Source organism: Lates calcarifer, linkage group LG5, assembly GCF_001640805.2.
Source record: "Lates calcarifer isolate ASB-BC8 linkage group LG5, TLL_Latcal_v3, whole genome shotgun sequence".
NCBI classification, from domain to species: domain Eukaryota; kingdom Metazoa; phylum Chordata; class Actinopteri; family Centropomidae; genus Lates; species Lates calcarifer.
This window is the reverse complement of record NC_066837.1, coordinates 3,819,181-3,832,638: the sequence shown is the minus strand read 5'-3', so window position 1 is coordinate 3,832,638 and position 13,458 is coordinate 3,819,181. Positions and strand designations below refer to the sequence as shown.

Below are 13,458 nucleotides of genomic sequence, written 5' to 3'. Positions count from 1 at the left end.
ATTTCATTGTCCAAGAAGATTTCAAAACACTTCCACTCAGAGTTTCAACCTTGTAACAACAGAGGATGTGCTACTGGTGTTTCAAGAAATCTCAGATCTACGAAAACCTCACTATCAATCCAAATAAAAATGACAAGCCTTTAGTATTACTTTGTCACTTGTGCTCTCTCAGACTGTTTTAGACCACTACTCTTCTCTTGTTATTGTGAGTTAAAGGTAAACATGGATAAGCTCACCTCTTGAAATCTGGAGAATAGATTAAAAACTGTGACCCCCTCTGATTGCCCAACCTTACTATTAATCCATTTAATAACACTTTTATTTTGAAGGATGGTCTGCTTGCCATTCTCTCTGGCTTCATGCTGATGTAAGCTTGACATTGTAATGGATGAGGAAGAGGTGGGGTTAAAAGAGAATATCTACTTCATTCAGGCGTTACTGCACTATGTGCTGTGGCAGTCTGCGTATCTTGACACCTTGACTTGACTGCATTTGCACTGTTTTAGTATTGTGCCTTTTTTTTCCTCTTTTTTCTTGGATATAAATGACTGATTGCCAAATGGGTAAGACCAGTTTTTCTCTCCTTATGTCATTTGATTGCTGGTTCTCAGGTTTTAAATTTGTCTTATAGCTACACAAAGTCTTTAAAACATTTGCTGGTCTGTTATTTTCTATTTGTGTTTCAAAGGTTGCCTGATATTTTGCTGAGGAATAAGAGATTGTATTATAACATTATATAATTTAAAAAATGTATTTATTTTAATATATTTATTCCTTTACTATCTCTGAGAAATATTCCTACTTTTATGATTAGACTATCCTGTCAGTGTTAATGTACTAATACCACAACCCTAATCTGTAGTTATCAACACATTGGAGGTCATGGCATAAAACAGAAACACTCAAATGTTTATCCTATATGGTGTCCCAGCTGATTTGTGTAACAACTCACATATGTTCACACTGTCAGCTTTCTAAATTAGAAACCGCTATGATATAAAAAATAAATACATTGAAAGAAAGGTCAGTTGGTTTTGGTGTGACCTCTCAGAACAGCTGGTTCATTATTTAAATTATTGGTGCACAGTTCTTGGTATCCCGCTTATGACAATTTGCACCTTGTGGTTAGACGATGCACCGGGCACACACAGTGTGGGTCTCAGCTGAAATGGGGAAGAGACAGTCATACTCAGAATGCACACAACCGCACATCGCTGATAATAATATAAAAACAGAAGTTGCTCTCTGTGGACAGACTAAACAACCCACTTTTAAAACTCCAACTGTCAAGTAATGTTTGGTTCACAGGATTCCAACCAAAATCTAAAATAAGCAGATGTAATATGTAAATGAAGAATTAGGTGACGTATGCCATCAGCTTGTTGCACAAGCGGAGTAAAGGAAGGGTGGGGAAGTAGAGGTCCTGAGGACAGATCATTAACAACAAACAGCTCACAGATTTCTCACAGTTACCGTTTTTGTTAATGTCTAACTCACTGCAGTCTTATGCTCACATGTTAATGTATCTGTCTATGGGATAAGTGTACAGAGTACATGCTCACAGGTCTAGTTTCACTGGTAGCCTATTAGAAACCCTGTGGTGCACTTTAACAGAACATCTTCTGTGCTGATAAGAAATTTATATTACTTCTGTTTTTGTCTCATGGGAACCGCTCTGTGCTTGCTGAAATTCAAACCAGCCTTCTAACTTTGTGTAAAACTCCTTTCCCACATGCACTAGCCACAGCTCATTAACCTTGTAGAAAGTAGTCAGAGGACAGTTGCTCACAGGCTACCTTGCAAAATGTCCCTCAAAACCTCTCACAGGAATAAATCCAGCAACAACCAAAAGGGTATGATGCTCCATTGTTTGATGGTTTTAAGCCAAACAGAGTCAGTGTGCATGAGATGCTTTGACATCAGTGAGTTGAGAGTTGACTGTGGAGCAGTTCTGCTTTCAAAACTGTGTAAGCAATGATAACATCACTTTTATAAAAAAGGAGCATTGCTTAGTCCACTGAGTTCCCAACCTGGGAAATAGAGAAAGCAGAGAACAAAGTAACAGTACTGAGATGTACTAAGCCTGGCATCTTCTCAGAACTGTTTCTTTTTCTTGGAACACCTTTTAACCCACCTATACATGAGTGAAAGGGACCAACTCTGACTATCACCATTACAGGAACAGGTTTAGGGAACTCTGGTTAACCAAGACAGTAACTCCTGTGATGCAATGACCACACGGGATAGATGATATAGAACACAGAAGTATAGAGACAGTACCTGGCTGTTGATGAGCATGGTTTCTGCTGTGGTGATAACCTAGCAACATTCTAACAAAACTTTGTAGGCGATCATGCTGTAAGCTTTTTCTTAGAATGACTGTGTGTTTTTAATGCTTCATAGATCACTTCTGTGTATCTATGAGCTTCCCTCAGTTGGTAGTGGGGAGGGATGGTGTTTTGCATGTATTTGCATGCTCATGTCTAAATGTGTGTTTTTCAAGAAATGTAAAAACCACAACACCTGTCTCACATATGTTCTAGAGAAACCACTCTTCCCTATGCTGTGGTTATTTTTAAATATACAGTCCTCTGATATAGCATGTGGATTTCTATTCAAATCATTACACAGTAGAGCGAATCTGTCTGCAACACAGAGTAACACAAAGGTGATACCATACTGGGTTCACAGACAAAACTTTAAAACTTTATAAGCATTTTCTGTAGTTTATGGTGTTATACTTTTGAATGACAGAAGCTTGGGTGTTTCCACAAATCTCCTCATATCTCCAAAGAATCCTACAATAGATGATGAGGCCATCGAAATGGATTGTGTCATTATTTAAGAAATTTGTGTGGGCCGATGTGAATAACTGATGCTTCATTGTGAATAGAAGCTCAGTTCCTGAGAATCTGTTTAACGGCTTTATTCCAATTTTTGAACAGTTTCCTCAGATTTTACAGCTGATGAGAAGATGGAGATCGAGAGCATTAAGACGTATAAGAAAGACCTACTGGATGATATCCAGGTATTGTACATTCACACGAATATAGAGGCAGTCATTACAATATCTGCTTTTTGTATCCATAGTTTTAAAAAAATGCTCTCATAATTTCAAAGTGACTTTTCCAGCTGAGGAAATAGGTCATAAAGATTTCTCTTTCATTCTGCCCTGTCCAGAGGTTGAAGATGGAGATAGACAACGTAATGGCAGAAATACTCAGCTTTGAGTCTGCGGAGGAAAAGTGAGTTTTAATCTGGGAAAACCCCACACCTTTTTACAAACCAGGCTTTGTTTTTAATAGAACTGCTCTTTTTAGAACACCCACTCAATGCTCCCTCTTGACTTTTTTTATGTCCCACAATTTTGTATCAGTTTCACAATGACATTCCAACAAGTTTCACACACCACAAGGTTAGCTGCAGCTTCACTAAATTCTGGCCTCAGGTGTATTTTCTTCCTCTTTACTTTTTTTCCTGAACACTTGAAACCCATTCCTGGGATTTTCAGTCCATGTTTTATAGAAACAGTTTGAGACAACACAGTATTTGTTCTGTTGATCCCACTGAATTGGGAGATCTAGTGAATTTCCCACACACCACCCCTCATAAATTGACGATTTTTCACTTTGGTTTTTGTACTGATAAATAAAACAAAGGAGATATGATGTGTTAACTAGTGAGATTTTGTTACCTTTGGGAAGAGCCAGGCTAGCTGTTTCCCTCTGCTTCTATTCTTTCTGCTAAGCTAAGGTAGCTCCCATGAAGTCCTAGCCCTAGTGGGTCTATCCAAACCTTCTGGGAGGTGAAGTTTTTTGAAGCACCACAAACTACAACCTCTAAAGTTATTATACAGTCAAATCACCAGCTCTTTATAACAGGTTCAACAAACACTAAACATTAGAACTTTCATGAAGATAGCATTTATCACTGCATTAGTTTTAGCTAGGAGTACCTAATAAACCAGAGAATAAGTGTATATATTGCATTATTTATTTATTTTAAAAAGGTTCATGAATTCTAATTTTTGCATTCTTTGTTGTTACGTTCCCTGCAGCAAGACTATAGAGAAGAGCAAACAGTTCTCAAATGGGAAGAAGAAATTCAACATGGACCCCAAAAAGGTGAGCTCAGAAGTCTGTGCATGTGTGTCTGTTGGTCATCTTTTGAGACACAATTAAACATAAAGTGAGCATGTTGTAACTAAAATATTTTTGATCAGCATATGTGGTAATAAAACAACCTAATGCTTTTTTTTTTTTTTTTTTAAAGTTTGAACACCTTCTACATCTCACTGTGTGTCTCTGAGCAAGCAGCTCTTGCTTGTCTTTTTGTGGACTTCCTCTCGCTCAACCACACTGGAGCTCCTGTGACTCTGTGAAATGACACTGACACAGGCTCATAGCACAGTTTCAGTGGTTTCAGTGGCAGGTCAAGCTTGTCACTGTTGTGAACACAAATGTTTGTAGCAACAAATACGAAGTAAAAGCATTACTGGAAAAAAGAAGTCTACTTTTAACTGGCCTTTGGTGTTTTTAGGTTACTTTAACTTAGGTTAATTTTAAGCCTCGTGTTTTGTTTACAACATCTTGTTACAGCTGTTTAAATATACAAAAATTCTGATATATATATGAAAATGTCAAGTGCTGACAGTACTAATGTAAGCATGTTAAATTCTGTAAAAGAGATGTGGAAGAATATACTGGTATACTATACTTAGGATTTACTTTGCAATTTTTTTTTTCATTTCATTTTTTTCCTCTGCAAACCCTGTGGCAGAGGAGAAAGAGGAAGAGAGATTGGTTTTAGGGAATTGGGATTACAGAAGCTACAAGCTCGCGCAGTCTTACCAACCATAGATGAGATCATTATGAAACTTAGCACGTTTACCCGCAGCACAGTAGGCAATGCATATCTAAAGAACTAGGTCATAAACTAAAAATGACAGTGCTTGTCATTGCTTTTCTAGAAGCAGTGCAAAAATTGTGGAAGCAAAAATATATATGCTCAGCAAACTGTCTAATTTGTGTGAATGTGCATGTTTGTGTGCAGGGCATCAATTACCTGGTGGAGAATCAGCTGCTAGATGGAAGTGCCCAATCCATTGCTGAGTTTCTGTACAAAGAGGAGGGACTCAACAAGACAGCAATTGGAGAATTTCTTGGAGAAAGGTGAGAAAGAGGAGGAAGGAGGGGAAGAGAGGATGAGGAAGTCAAGTAGGAGGCATAGAATTGGTAATGAGGGAAGCAAGCAGGAAGAGAGGAAACAGGATTGAAGAAGACACTGATGATTTGAGACAGGAACAAGAAGGAAGACAGACAATAAATATCAGGTGAATTGAATATAATAAATATCAGGTGATTCATGAAAGGATTCGATGAGAGGTTACAAGGAAAACTGAGGGAGTAAGGGAAGAAGAAAGGGGAGAGAAGGAGGAGGGGGACAGAGGGACACGGGGATTGCAAAGGCAGGTTCCAACAAAGTGAATACTTCCCTCTGGTTTCATGTGTCTTCTTCCCACTTCTGTCCTACAGGGAGGAAATCCACCTCCAGACCCTGAAGGCTTTTGTGGAACTGCACGAGTTCTCTGACCTCAACCTGGTCCAGGCCCTCAGGTCAGCTCCCCTCATCTTCTACAGTTTAGAGGGCAAAGCATTAACTTACACTGGAAACACAGTCCATCTTTTAAAGGAGCACCTTGCTATTGCTACATAGTCAAAGTTAGCATTAATAGCTGTTTACTTACTAGTCTATGAGAAACATTGTGAATTCAGCTCCAAACTTCATTCCCTTACTTGCCAAGTCCAGCAATGGAAACAACACCTATATTTTGCTTGTAGCTCTATCACCTCTTTTCTTCTACTGAAGTTAGCATGCTAACCAGCTAGCCCCAGCCCAGCCAGCCCATCTCGTCACTTTCTGTTAGTGACTCAGTGTAGCGTTCAGACTGCCCTGAAGAAAACCCAGAAACCATGTTCAGCAGCAGAGAAAACTATAGCCCCTTTAAAACGATGTCTTAGTGTTTGTACTGATCATTTTACCACTTTTGTATGACATGATTGTATAATGCAGATGACAGTCACGCACTAACCAGCACTGATCATAATTCATGTCACCAGCCACAACACTAGCCACAAACTTCAATGAGTTTCCATGTACAGTATGGGTATGATAGCACAGAAAAAACAGAAAGCACTTCAGTGGAAAGTTGCTACCTACCTCTGCTACCTGCGTCAGTGACTGGCACAGTTAAGTGGCATGTTGGGAGCAGCAGTAGAAAAAAGTCTTCAGAGATTCTATTTTTTAAATCAATATCACAGTGTTAAAATAATGTAGTACAAGTAGAAGGACCTGCATTCAAACAGCAGCACAAAAATCAGTTTATTAATCATGGGAAGAACTGCTTAACCTGGGAGAAGAGTTAAAGAGCTTGCAATATGAATCCATGAGTGAGTCAAGGGGTCATGGTTAGTTTAGAAATTTCTGTAACTGCAACTGCTGTACTGGATGGTAATTTGTCTCTGAATATGGAAAATAATCACCAGGAACACATTTCTTTTTTTCAGAGAGACTGATGAAAGAAATTGTAAATTAGAGATTACATTTAATGACTGAAGCTAGTGGAACAGAGGCTAGAATGGAAGTGACATCATTACTTAGGATCTCTTTATGAAAATAAACTATTGGTTGCATTATGATAAATGTAGAATCAAGTTCTTTGAGCTTGACACATACCAATGACTTAAAGCTACTACTTCCGCAGCCTGGCAGTTGATTTTTAGCTTTGTTAATCTGTGTCATGCAAGTCCTCTAACTTTCAGGAAGTGCAATAGTAAATAGCTGGAGTGTCCCTTTAAGGACAAGTACCGAGCTATTTTTAGGAAGATTTAAAGTACTTTGTTAGTTGGTTATATGATTTGCAAAGCAAAGCAACTACCTAACTAACTAACCATAGCTGTCAAATAAGTACAGTCAAATAGTAACTGAAATAAGTAAATAAATAAAAGGCAATAAAAGTAGTGAAGTAGACGGAAGTTGCATTAAATAAATATTCAAGTAAAGTACAAGAACACTGAACCTGTGTATAGTACTTGGGGAGTTTCATGACATACTTGGAAAGAAAAGGAAGGAGAGTGAACAAATGAACAAATCACTTCTGCATTATCTGGTATTGAATTAATGACTTAATGACTTACTACTGTGCACTGTGCACCTGCTGCGCCTGTTGCTGACACACACTCACTACACTTCACATACTGATCACACATCTCATGCATGTAATATAGAGGTCTTATTTGTTGTGGTGTGTATACGACAGACAGTTTCTGTGGAGTTTCCGTCTGCCTGGTGAAGCCCAAAAGATAGACCGCATGATGGAGGCCTTCGCCACACGCTACTGTGACTGCAACACTCATGTCTTCCAGTCATCTGGTGAGCTTCAATAAATATACACGCGTCCACTTCCTCTCTGGACTGCGTGTGTGTGAGAAAAGGGTGGATGTGTTTGACTGGCCATGTCATCTCTTACTGAGTTTGTTGTTCTGACTTTCATTTCTTCTTTTTTCTTTCCAGATTTGTTTTCCTCTTGACTGACTATTTATTTATGTGAACTATATATTTTACTTCCCCTTATTCTCTATGTGTGTGCATCTTCTTTTATAACACCAGACACGTGCTACATCCTGTCTTTTGCCATAATCATGCTCAACACCAGCCTCCACAACCCCAATGTGAAGGACAAGACCACTCTGGAGCGCTTCATCTCCATGAACAGAGGCATCAACAACGGAGAGGATCTACCCAATGATCTGCTCTCGGTGAGAACCTCCAGCCAATCACATTGTCCAACCTAGACATCAGGAAGCAATATTCCAAACGGTAACAAAGCTCACAATTCAGCTTCAGGGAATAAATTTGTCAACTGTTTTTTCACTTTCTTAGGAATTTGATTATTAGCCCCTAAATGAGATCAGATCAGATCATAGCTCAGTACAATACATCATTTGAGGACCACTGTATTTGAATTTGTTTTAAGTTAGAACAAAGACAATCAGTAGCTGTAAAATAAATATACTATAAATACAAATGTCATTTCTTATGACTGTTTAAAAATATATATATTCATTAAATAAATATACTGATATACTGTATGTCAGAATGTAGTTTAAATAAGACTCTCAAGATAGCTTCTTCAACTGATTTCATGTTTCTGGAGTAAGACAAAGATGGTATTTAAAGATGTTTGGCATTATTCTGTATGTTCCATGAAAAGACTCTCTTTCTCATGACTATTTTCAGCTGTGAATTAGTTGACATTTGGTGCACCAGTGAGTATTTATGGCAGCAGGGTGGTGTGTGTGAAATTGACTCAAAACAGACTGCAGCATGTTCATCAACATTAAATGCAACAGTATGGCTCATTGATGTGTTGTAATAGTTTTTTAGACAGCAATGGAGAGGAATAAGATATATCATACTTTGACTACACATTTAATACTTGTTAGTGGGATCTATTTAGTGTTGGTTTTGGTGTGTTTCATGACTTACTACTGTTCATTAGTTTGTGAAATAATAACTAAAATCTCATTTCAAAGATTTTGATGACTCACATGACTTTAAATCACCAAAAAGTAGCCTTTTTATTGTCTTATTTAAGTGTTGATCTTTTGTCCATACTTACTTATTTCATACATACTTATTTGTTAAATTAATCAAAAAATTGATGTCAAAATTAAATACATTATACTTTGCACAAACAAACAGTTCTTTCCCTACTTTAGAAAACAATACTACTGTTTCATGATCATGACAATGTCTGGAATGGAAACACTCATGCATGACCACAACCAGGTTGTTCTCATGCCCAGTTTCCACCTGCAGGTCAGTCACAGTTGACAATAGGCTGTAGGAGGTAGTAATGTTAATGGTGTCCCAGACTGTGGGCTGGTGTTTGGTTAAAGATATGTGAACACGCCAATGTCCCATTCTCACTGAGAACAGCACATTCAGTGTCATTCTTAACTGAAATCACACATAGGCACACACTGATGTCTCAGTTTGAGTAAATGGAATAATATGTAAACGATGTCAGCTGTATAGCTGGCAATGTGTATCCCTGTTGTTTGGACTTAGTTTTGCATCTTGACATTTTAAGCATTTAATCTCCTCTAATTGGTGTTAAGACTTTTGCTCACAATTTGTGTTCAACAGATGGGAGAAGACGTTAAATGGTAGCAAATGTTTTATGCTTTTTTTTTAAAAAAAACACATTCAACTCTTTCCTACTCAGAAACTGTATGAGAGCATTCGCAACGAGCCTTTCAAAATCCCAGAGGATGATGGGAACGATCTGACTCACACCTTCTTCAACCCTGACAGAGAAGGATGGCTCCTTAAACTTGGTAAAATACCTCTCTAAAAATACTGTTTATTAATTATTGTTAACAATTTGGGTTGTTAAAGAGATGTAAACACCACAATTCCAGTCTTCACAAACAGAACCCTACAGAAGAGATTTAGAAGTGCCTCTTGCTATTGTGCTACATCACATCTAACTAAGGTTTAAAAACAGGAAAGTACAGAGGAAGCACTCAGAAAATGACCCAATATTGGAGTATACCTTGTGTGTTCATGTAAACCACAGAACGTCATGAGCTAGTTAAACGGAGAAGTTTAACTTCACTTAAATAAAATAGTTTGTATTTTGGTCAGGTTATTTTACAACTTAAAAAAAAAACAAAAACCTTTACATATTTATTTTTTTGCTGTATCTCTCTTCCAGGAGGCCGAGTGAAGACGTGGAAGAGACGATGGTTCATCCTGACTGACAACTGCCTCTACTACTTTGAGTTCACCACTGTAAGGCCACTTTACTGCTCTTTTTAAGCTGCCTTGGCATACAGTACATCTGAATGCCTTTCAAGCCCTATCAGTCATCTTCCTTGTAAATATAGTTCTTGCTTTTCGCTCTTTTCTTTTACTATAACTGTCCTTTAGCACCAATATACCAAGACAAATTCCTTGTATGTGCAAACTTACTTGGCAATAAAGTCTGATTCTGATTCTGATTCTTACTTTTTAAACTTTTTTTGCTATTTTTCCACCAGTCAGATGGAGAGTGTTCTCAACAGAACAGTACACTTTGTCATTTGTTCTTAAAATGACCCCTTGTGGTCTATAATTCAGTTGGGTGCTGCAAAACCTCTTAGAGAGGCAGTAATGGTCTATAGTAGGTTTTTCACAGTGTGTAACTTCAACCACATAGACACTGGTTTCTTTTGGTATTGACGGCAACTTTCCAACCTTTAGCGAGAAGCTGTTGTTGCGATAACCTAACCAGACCTTAACCATAGAGGTGGCTGATGAGAAAACATTCACAAGTTGTGTTTTTGGAAGTCATATGGGTCATTTTACAAGACACTTTGTTGACCAGATGTCACAGGCAAAATACAAATTAATGCTTTTATGAGGTATGGCACAGCCTAGAGTCATGCCCCTTTCATCGTCATTGTAGAGTTTACACTGTATTGTTTGGACTTTCAGTTGCAAAATGTATTTGAGTAAAAGTGTCGCAGACTGTCAGGTCATGGTTCTCTGCCAAGTCAAATATCACAAATCACAACTTTCCCTGTAGGGGCTTTACAATCTGTACAGCAATGCGACAACCTCTGTCCTTAGACCCTCTGTCTCTTCTGCTTTCCTTCTTCTTTGGCGCCGTTTATATTTACTCTCAGCTTTTCCTTCTTTCCTTCCTGATGCATCACCTGACTCACTCCATCTCTTTTTAATCTATCTGCAGGATAAAGAGCCCAGAGGCATCATCCCTCTAGAGAACCTTTGTGTGAGAGAAGTGCCATATCCTCGCAAACCGGTATGTTCCTGCAACAGCTAATTCAATTAAATTGGAGATTTTACGTGAATATAACACTCATTGGATAGATCAATATAGAGATATATAAATTGATTATCGCATGATCCTTTCGTCAACTAGTACTGTCTGGAGCTGTACAACCCAAACAGTCGAGGGCAGAAGATCAAAGCATGTAAAACAGAGACGGACGGCAGAGTGGTGGAGGGCAAACATCAGTCCTACACCATCTGTGCCGCCAGCGCTGAGGAGAGAGACTCCTGGATTGAGGCCATCAGGTCAGACCACACATACAAAAGCATCTATACATGTACATGTTTTTGCAATCATCAACACAAATAGCAGTTTGAGCATAACTAAACACATCAGAAAACTGTGTTACACAAATCAAAATCAGCATTTTTTACATCTAATAGTAACTCTCCTCCAGACCTTGGAGAATGAGGAAAAACACTGCTGCATTTATCTCTGTGGGTTGAAAGGTATAAGTCTGGTAAACATCTCAATGTCACAGCTGGGTGAAGTCAGGTGTGGTCTGTTCTGCTTAAGACCACATCCACTTGTGATCAGATCTATCTAATATGTTGTAGTAAAAAGTACTGTGCTACACAGGATGTGAACTGAGCATGTGGTCACTGCTAGTTGGCAGTGCAAGCAAGATAATTATGCTGGGTGTGGTTCTCTTTTAGAAAGAAAAAACTGTGTTTTTGCAAAATACATGTGTCATTTCTAGTTGTTTAGTTGCTCCAATATTTTCACAAGCTAGTGGTTAATTTTGTCTATCTGCTTGCAGTTTGGAACTAAATAGGTAGCCTACAGTGGGTTTTGTATATCTTTTTCTGAAAACAGCTGCTTGCTGTGACTAGGACCTGTGGCATTGGCCATAAGACTCACCAAAACAGTAAAACTGCTAGCTGAAATAATAATCTAAAATAATGAGCTGAAAGAAGCTAAAATGCTCCAAAAAACTTGGTGACACCTTTTTACAAATATGTTTCCATTCTAATATTAAAATATTCAATACAGTACAGCTTTAAATCTTAACCCTAAATGGGTACTGTGAGGATTAGCAAAGGATTCTTAAAAAGATTTTGCCAGTGCGTTATCAGGATATTTAGTCCTCATAAATACTGAATTCACGAACACGGAGACACACACATGACTTTCTGTACTAGTGAAGACCCTTTTGGACATAATGCATTCCCTATCCCCTCACCCTGATCTGTTCTAACCTTAACATTAAAAAGAAGTCTTTATCTTCAAACAGTCTTTGGTGTGAGGACTGGCCAGAATGTCCTCACAATGCAGAAATGTCCTCTCTGTGATTTGAAACTGAAAGTGGTTCTCACATAGATAAGAATACAAGCCCTTACACACACACACACACACTAATATTGTTGCATTAGCGTCTTCATAATGAACATCTTTTTTACTTCATACAGAGCAAGTATCACCAAAGATCCATTCTACGACTTGGTTTCAGTCCGTAAGAAGAAGGTCATAAACCAAGCGCCTCAGGACTGAGCTGTCCAGTGCCCCTCATGGATGCTTATGGTACAGCACCACAATGAGATTCTGTCCCCCTTTCAGTTGTATTAAACTCTCTGTAACACAACTGACTTAGGACACTGATGGCTAGACAGAAGGACACTGACAGTGGTTGTTTCCACTTCTCTTTTTACAGACTGAACAGTGTCAAAGGTCAACAATGTTGACTCAATTCTGTTGCTTCCATTGTCAACGTGACAAGCCACAGACCATTTGTTGGCAAGATGGTTTAGTGAGAACTCAATCTTGTGAGAACTCAGTGTTGTGGATTTTGTTTGGTGTTTTTTTTTTTTATTATTGTTTTGTATTTTTGTTTACATAATTTTTAAAAAGTGGCTGTGTATCGATCAAAATTTTTTAAATCTCCTACCATGAGAAGATTGTTGCTATTTCATTGATATTTATCAGCTCCATGAGATTTAGTCTCTAGAATCATGAGGACAAATTAAGTATGTGATGTGTCAGCAGTTCCATGAATGCTATAAAAAAAAAGGCAAGAGGCACTCTTTCTCAGCTTCCTGACAGTTCGCACAAGACTCAAGAATCGACATAAGTGTTGCAACCGCAAACAGCTTTACATCTGTCCAGTGGGTCAGTTTACGTTTCATTCATTCAAAATTTCATTTCATCTGAAAATGCTTGCTTACAAAATGCCTCAGTTTTTACAGAAATAATTTCATGTATTTTCAAGCATTTTTTCAGGTATTTTAAAATTTGTGATACTTTATATTATGACATAGGATTTACCTTCAAATGCAGGTATTTCATTTAAAGCAGTGCAATAAGTGAAACATGCATTATGTCATATTTTATAATAAATACAATGTGTACACTGTAATATTTTAAAGAAATCTTTTAGCTGTACATTACACTGTAAGTCATAACTACTGTACACCATACCTTATGCATCATTGTAAATATTGTATATGTTATGTTCTAATGAAATAATAATTTAATAAAAACATTTCATGTTGACATGTTAGACTGGATGCTGTTTTTGGTTAAAGGGGCAAATTAACAGCTGTGTTTTCAGTTGAACACAC

At 37.9% G+C, this 13,458-nt stretch overlaps 1 protein-coding gene across 1 annotated transcript; it reads left to right on the top strand.

Moving 5' to 3' along the window:
• The first annotated feature begins 404 nt into the window (after nt 1–404).
• Nucleotides 405–13,390, top strand: cyth4b (cytohesin 4b). Its single transcript, XM_018685333.1, has 13 exons — nt 405–563; nt 2,946–3,028; nt 3,181–3,245; nt 4,058–4,124; nt 5,053–5,171; nt 5,535–5,615; nt 7,319–7,431; nt 7,669–7,817; nt 9,290–9,401; nt 9,782–9,858; nt 10,799–10,870; nt 10,991–11,145; nt 12,310–13,390. Exons 1-13 carry the CDS (start codon nt 545–547, stop codon nt 12,389–12,391), a joined length of 1,194 nt encoding a protein of 397 aa, XP_018540849.1. The 5' UTR covers nt 405–544; the 3' UTR covers nt 12,392–13,390.
• The last annotated feature ends 68 nt before the right edge of the window (nt 13,391–13,458 follow it).

Coding starts and splice junctions, on each gene's coding strand:
- cyth4b (XM_018685333.1), top strand. Junction 5,616..7,318: donor AACCTGGTCCAGGCCCTCAG/GTCAGCTCCCCT, acceptor TGTATACGACAG/ACAGTTTCTGTGGAGTTTCC. Junction 10,871..10,990: donor TGCCATATCCTCGCAAACCG/GTATGTTCCTGC, acceptor TTCGTCAACTAG/TACTGTCTGGAGCTGTACAA.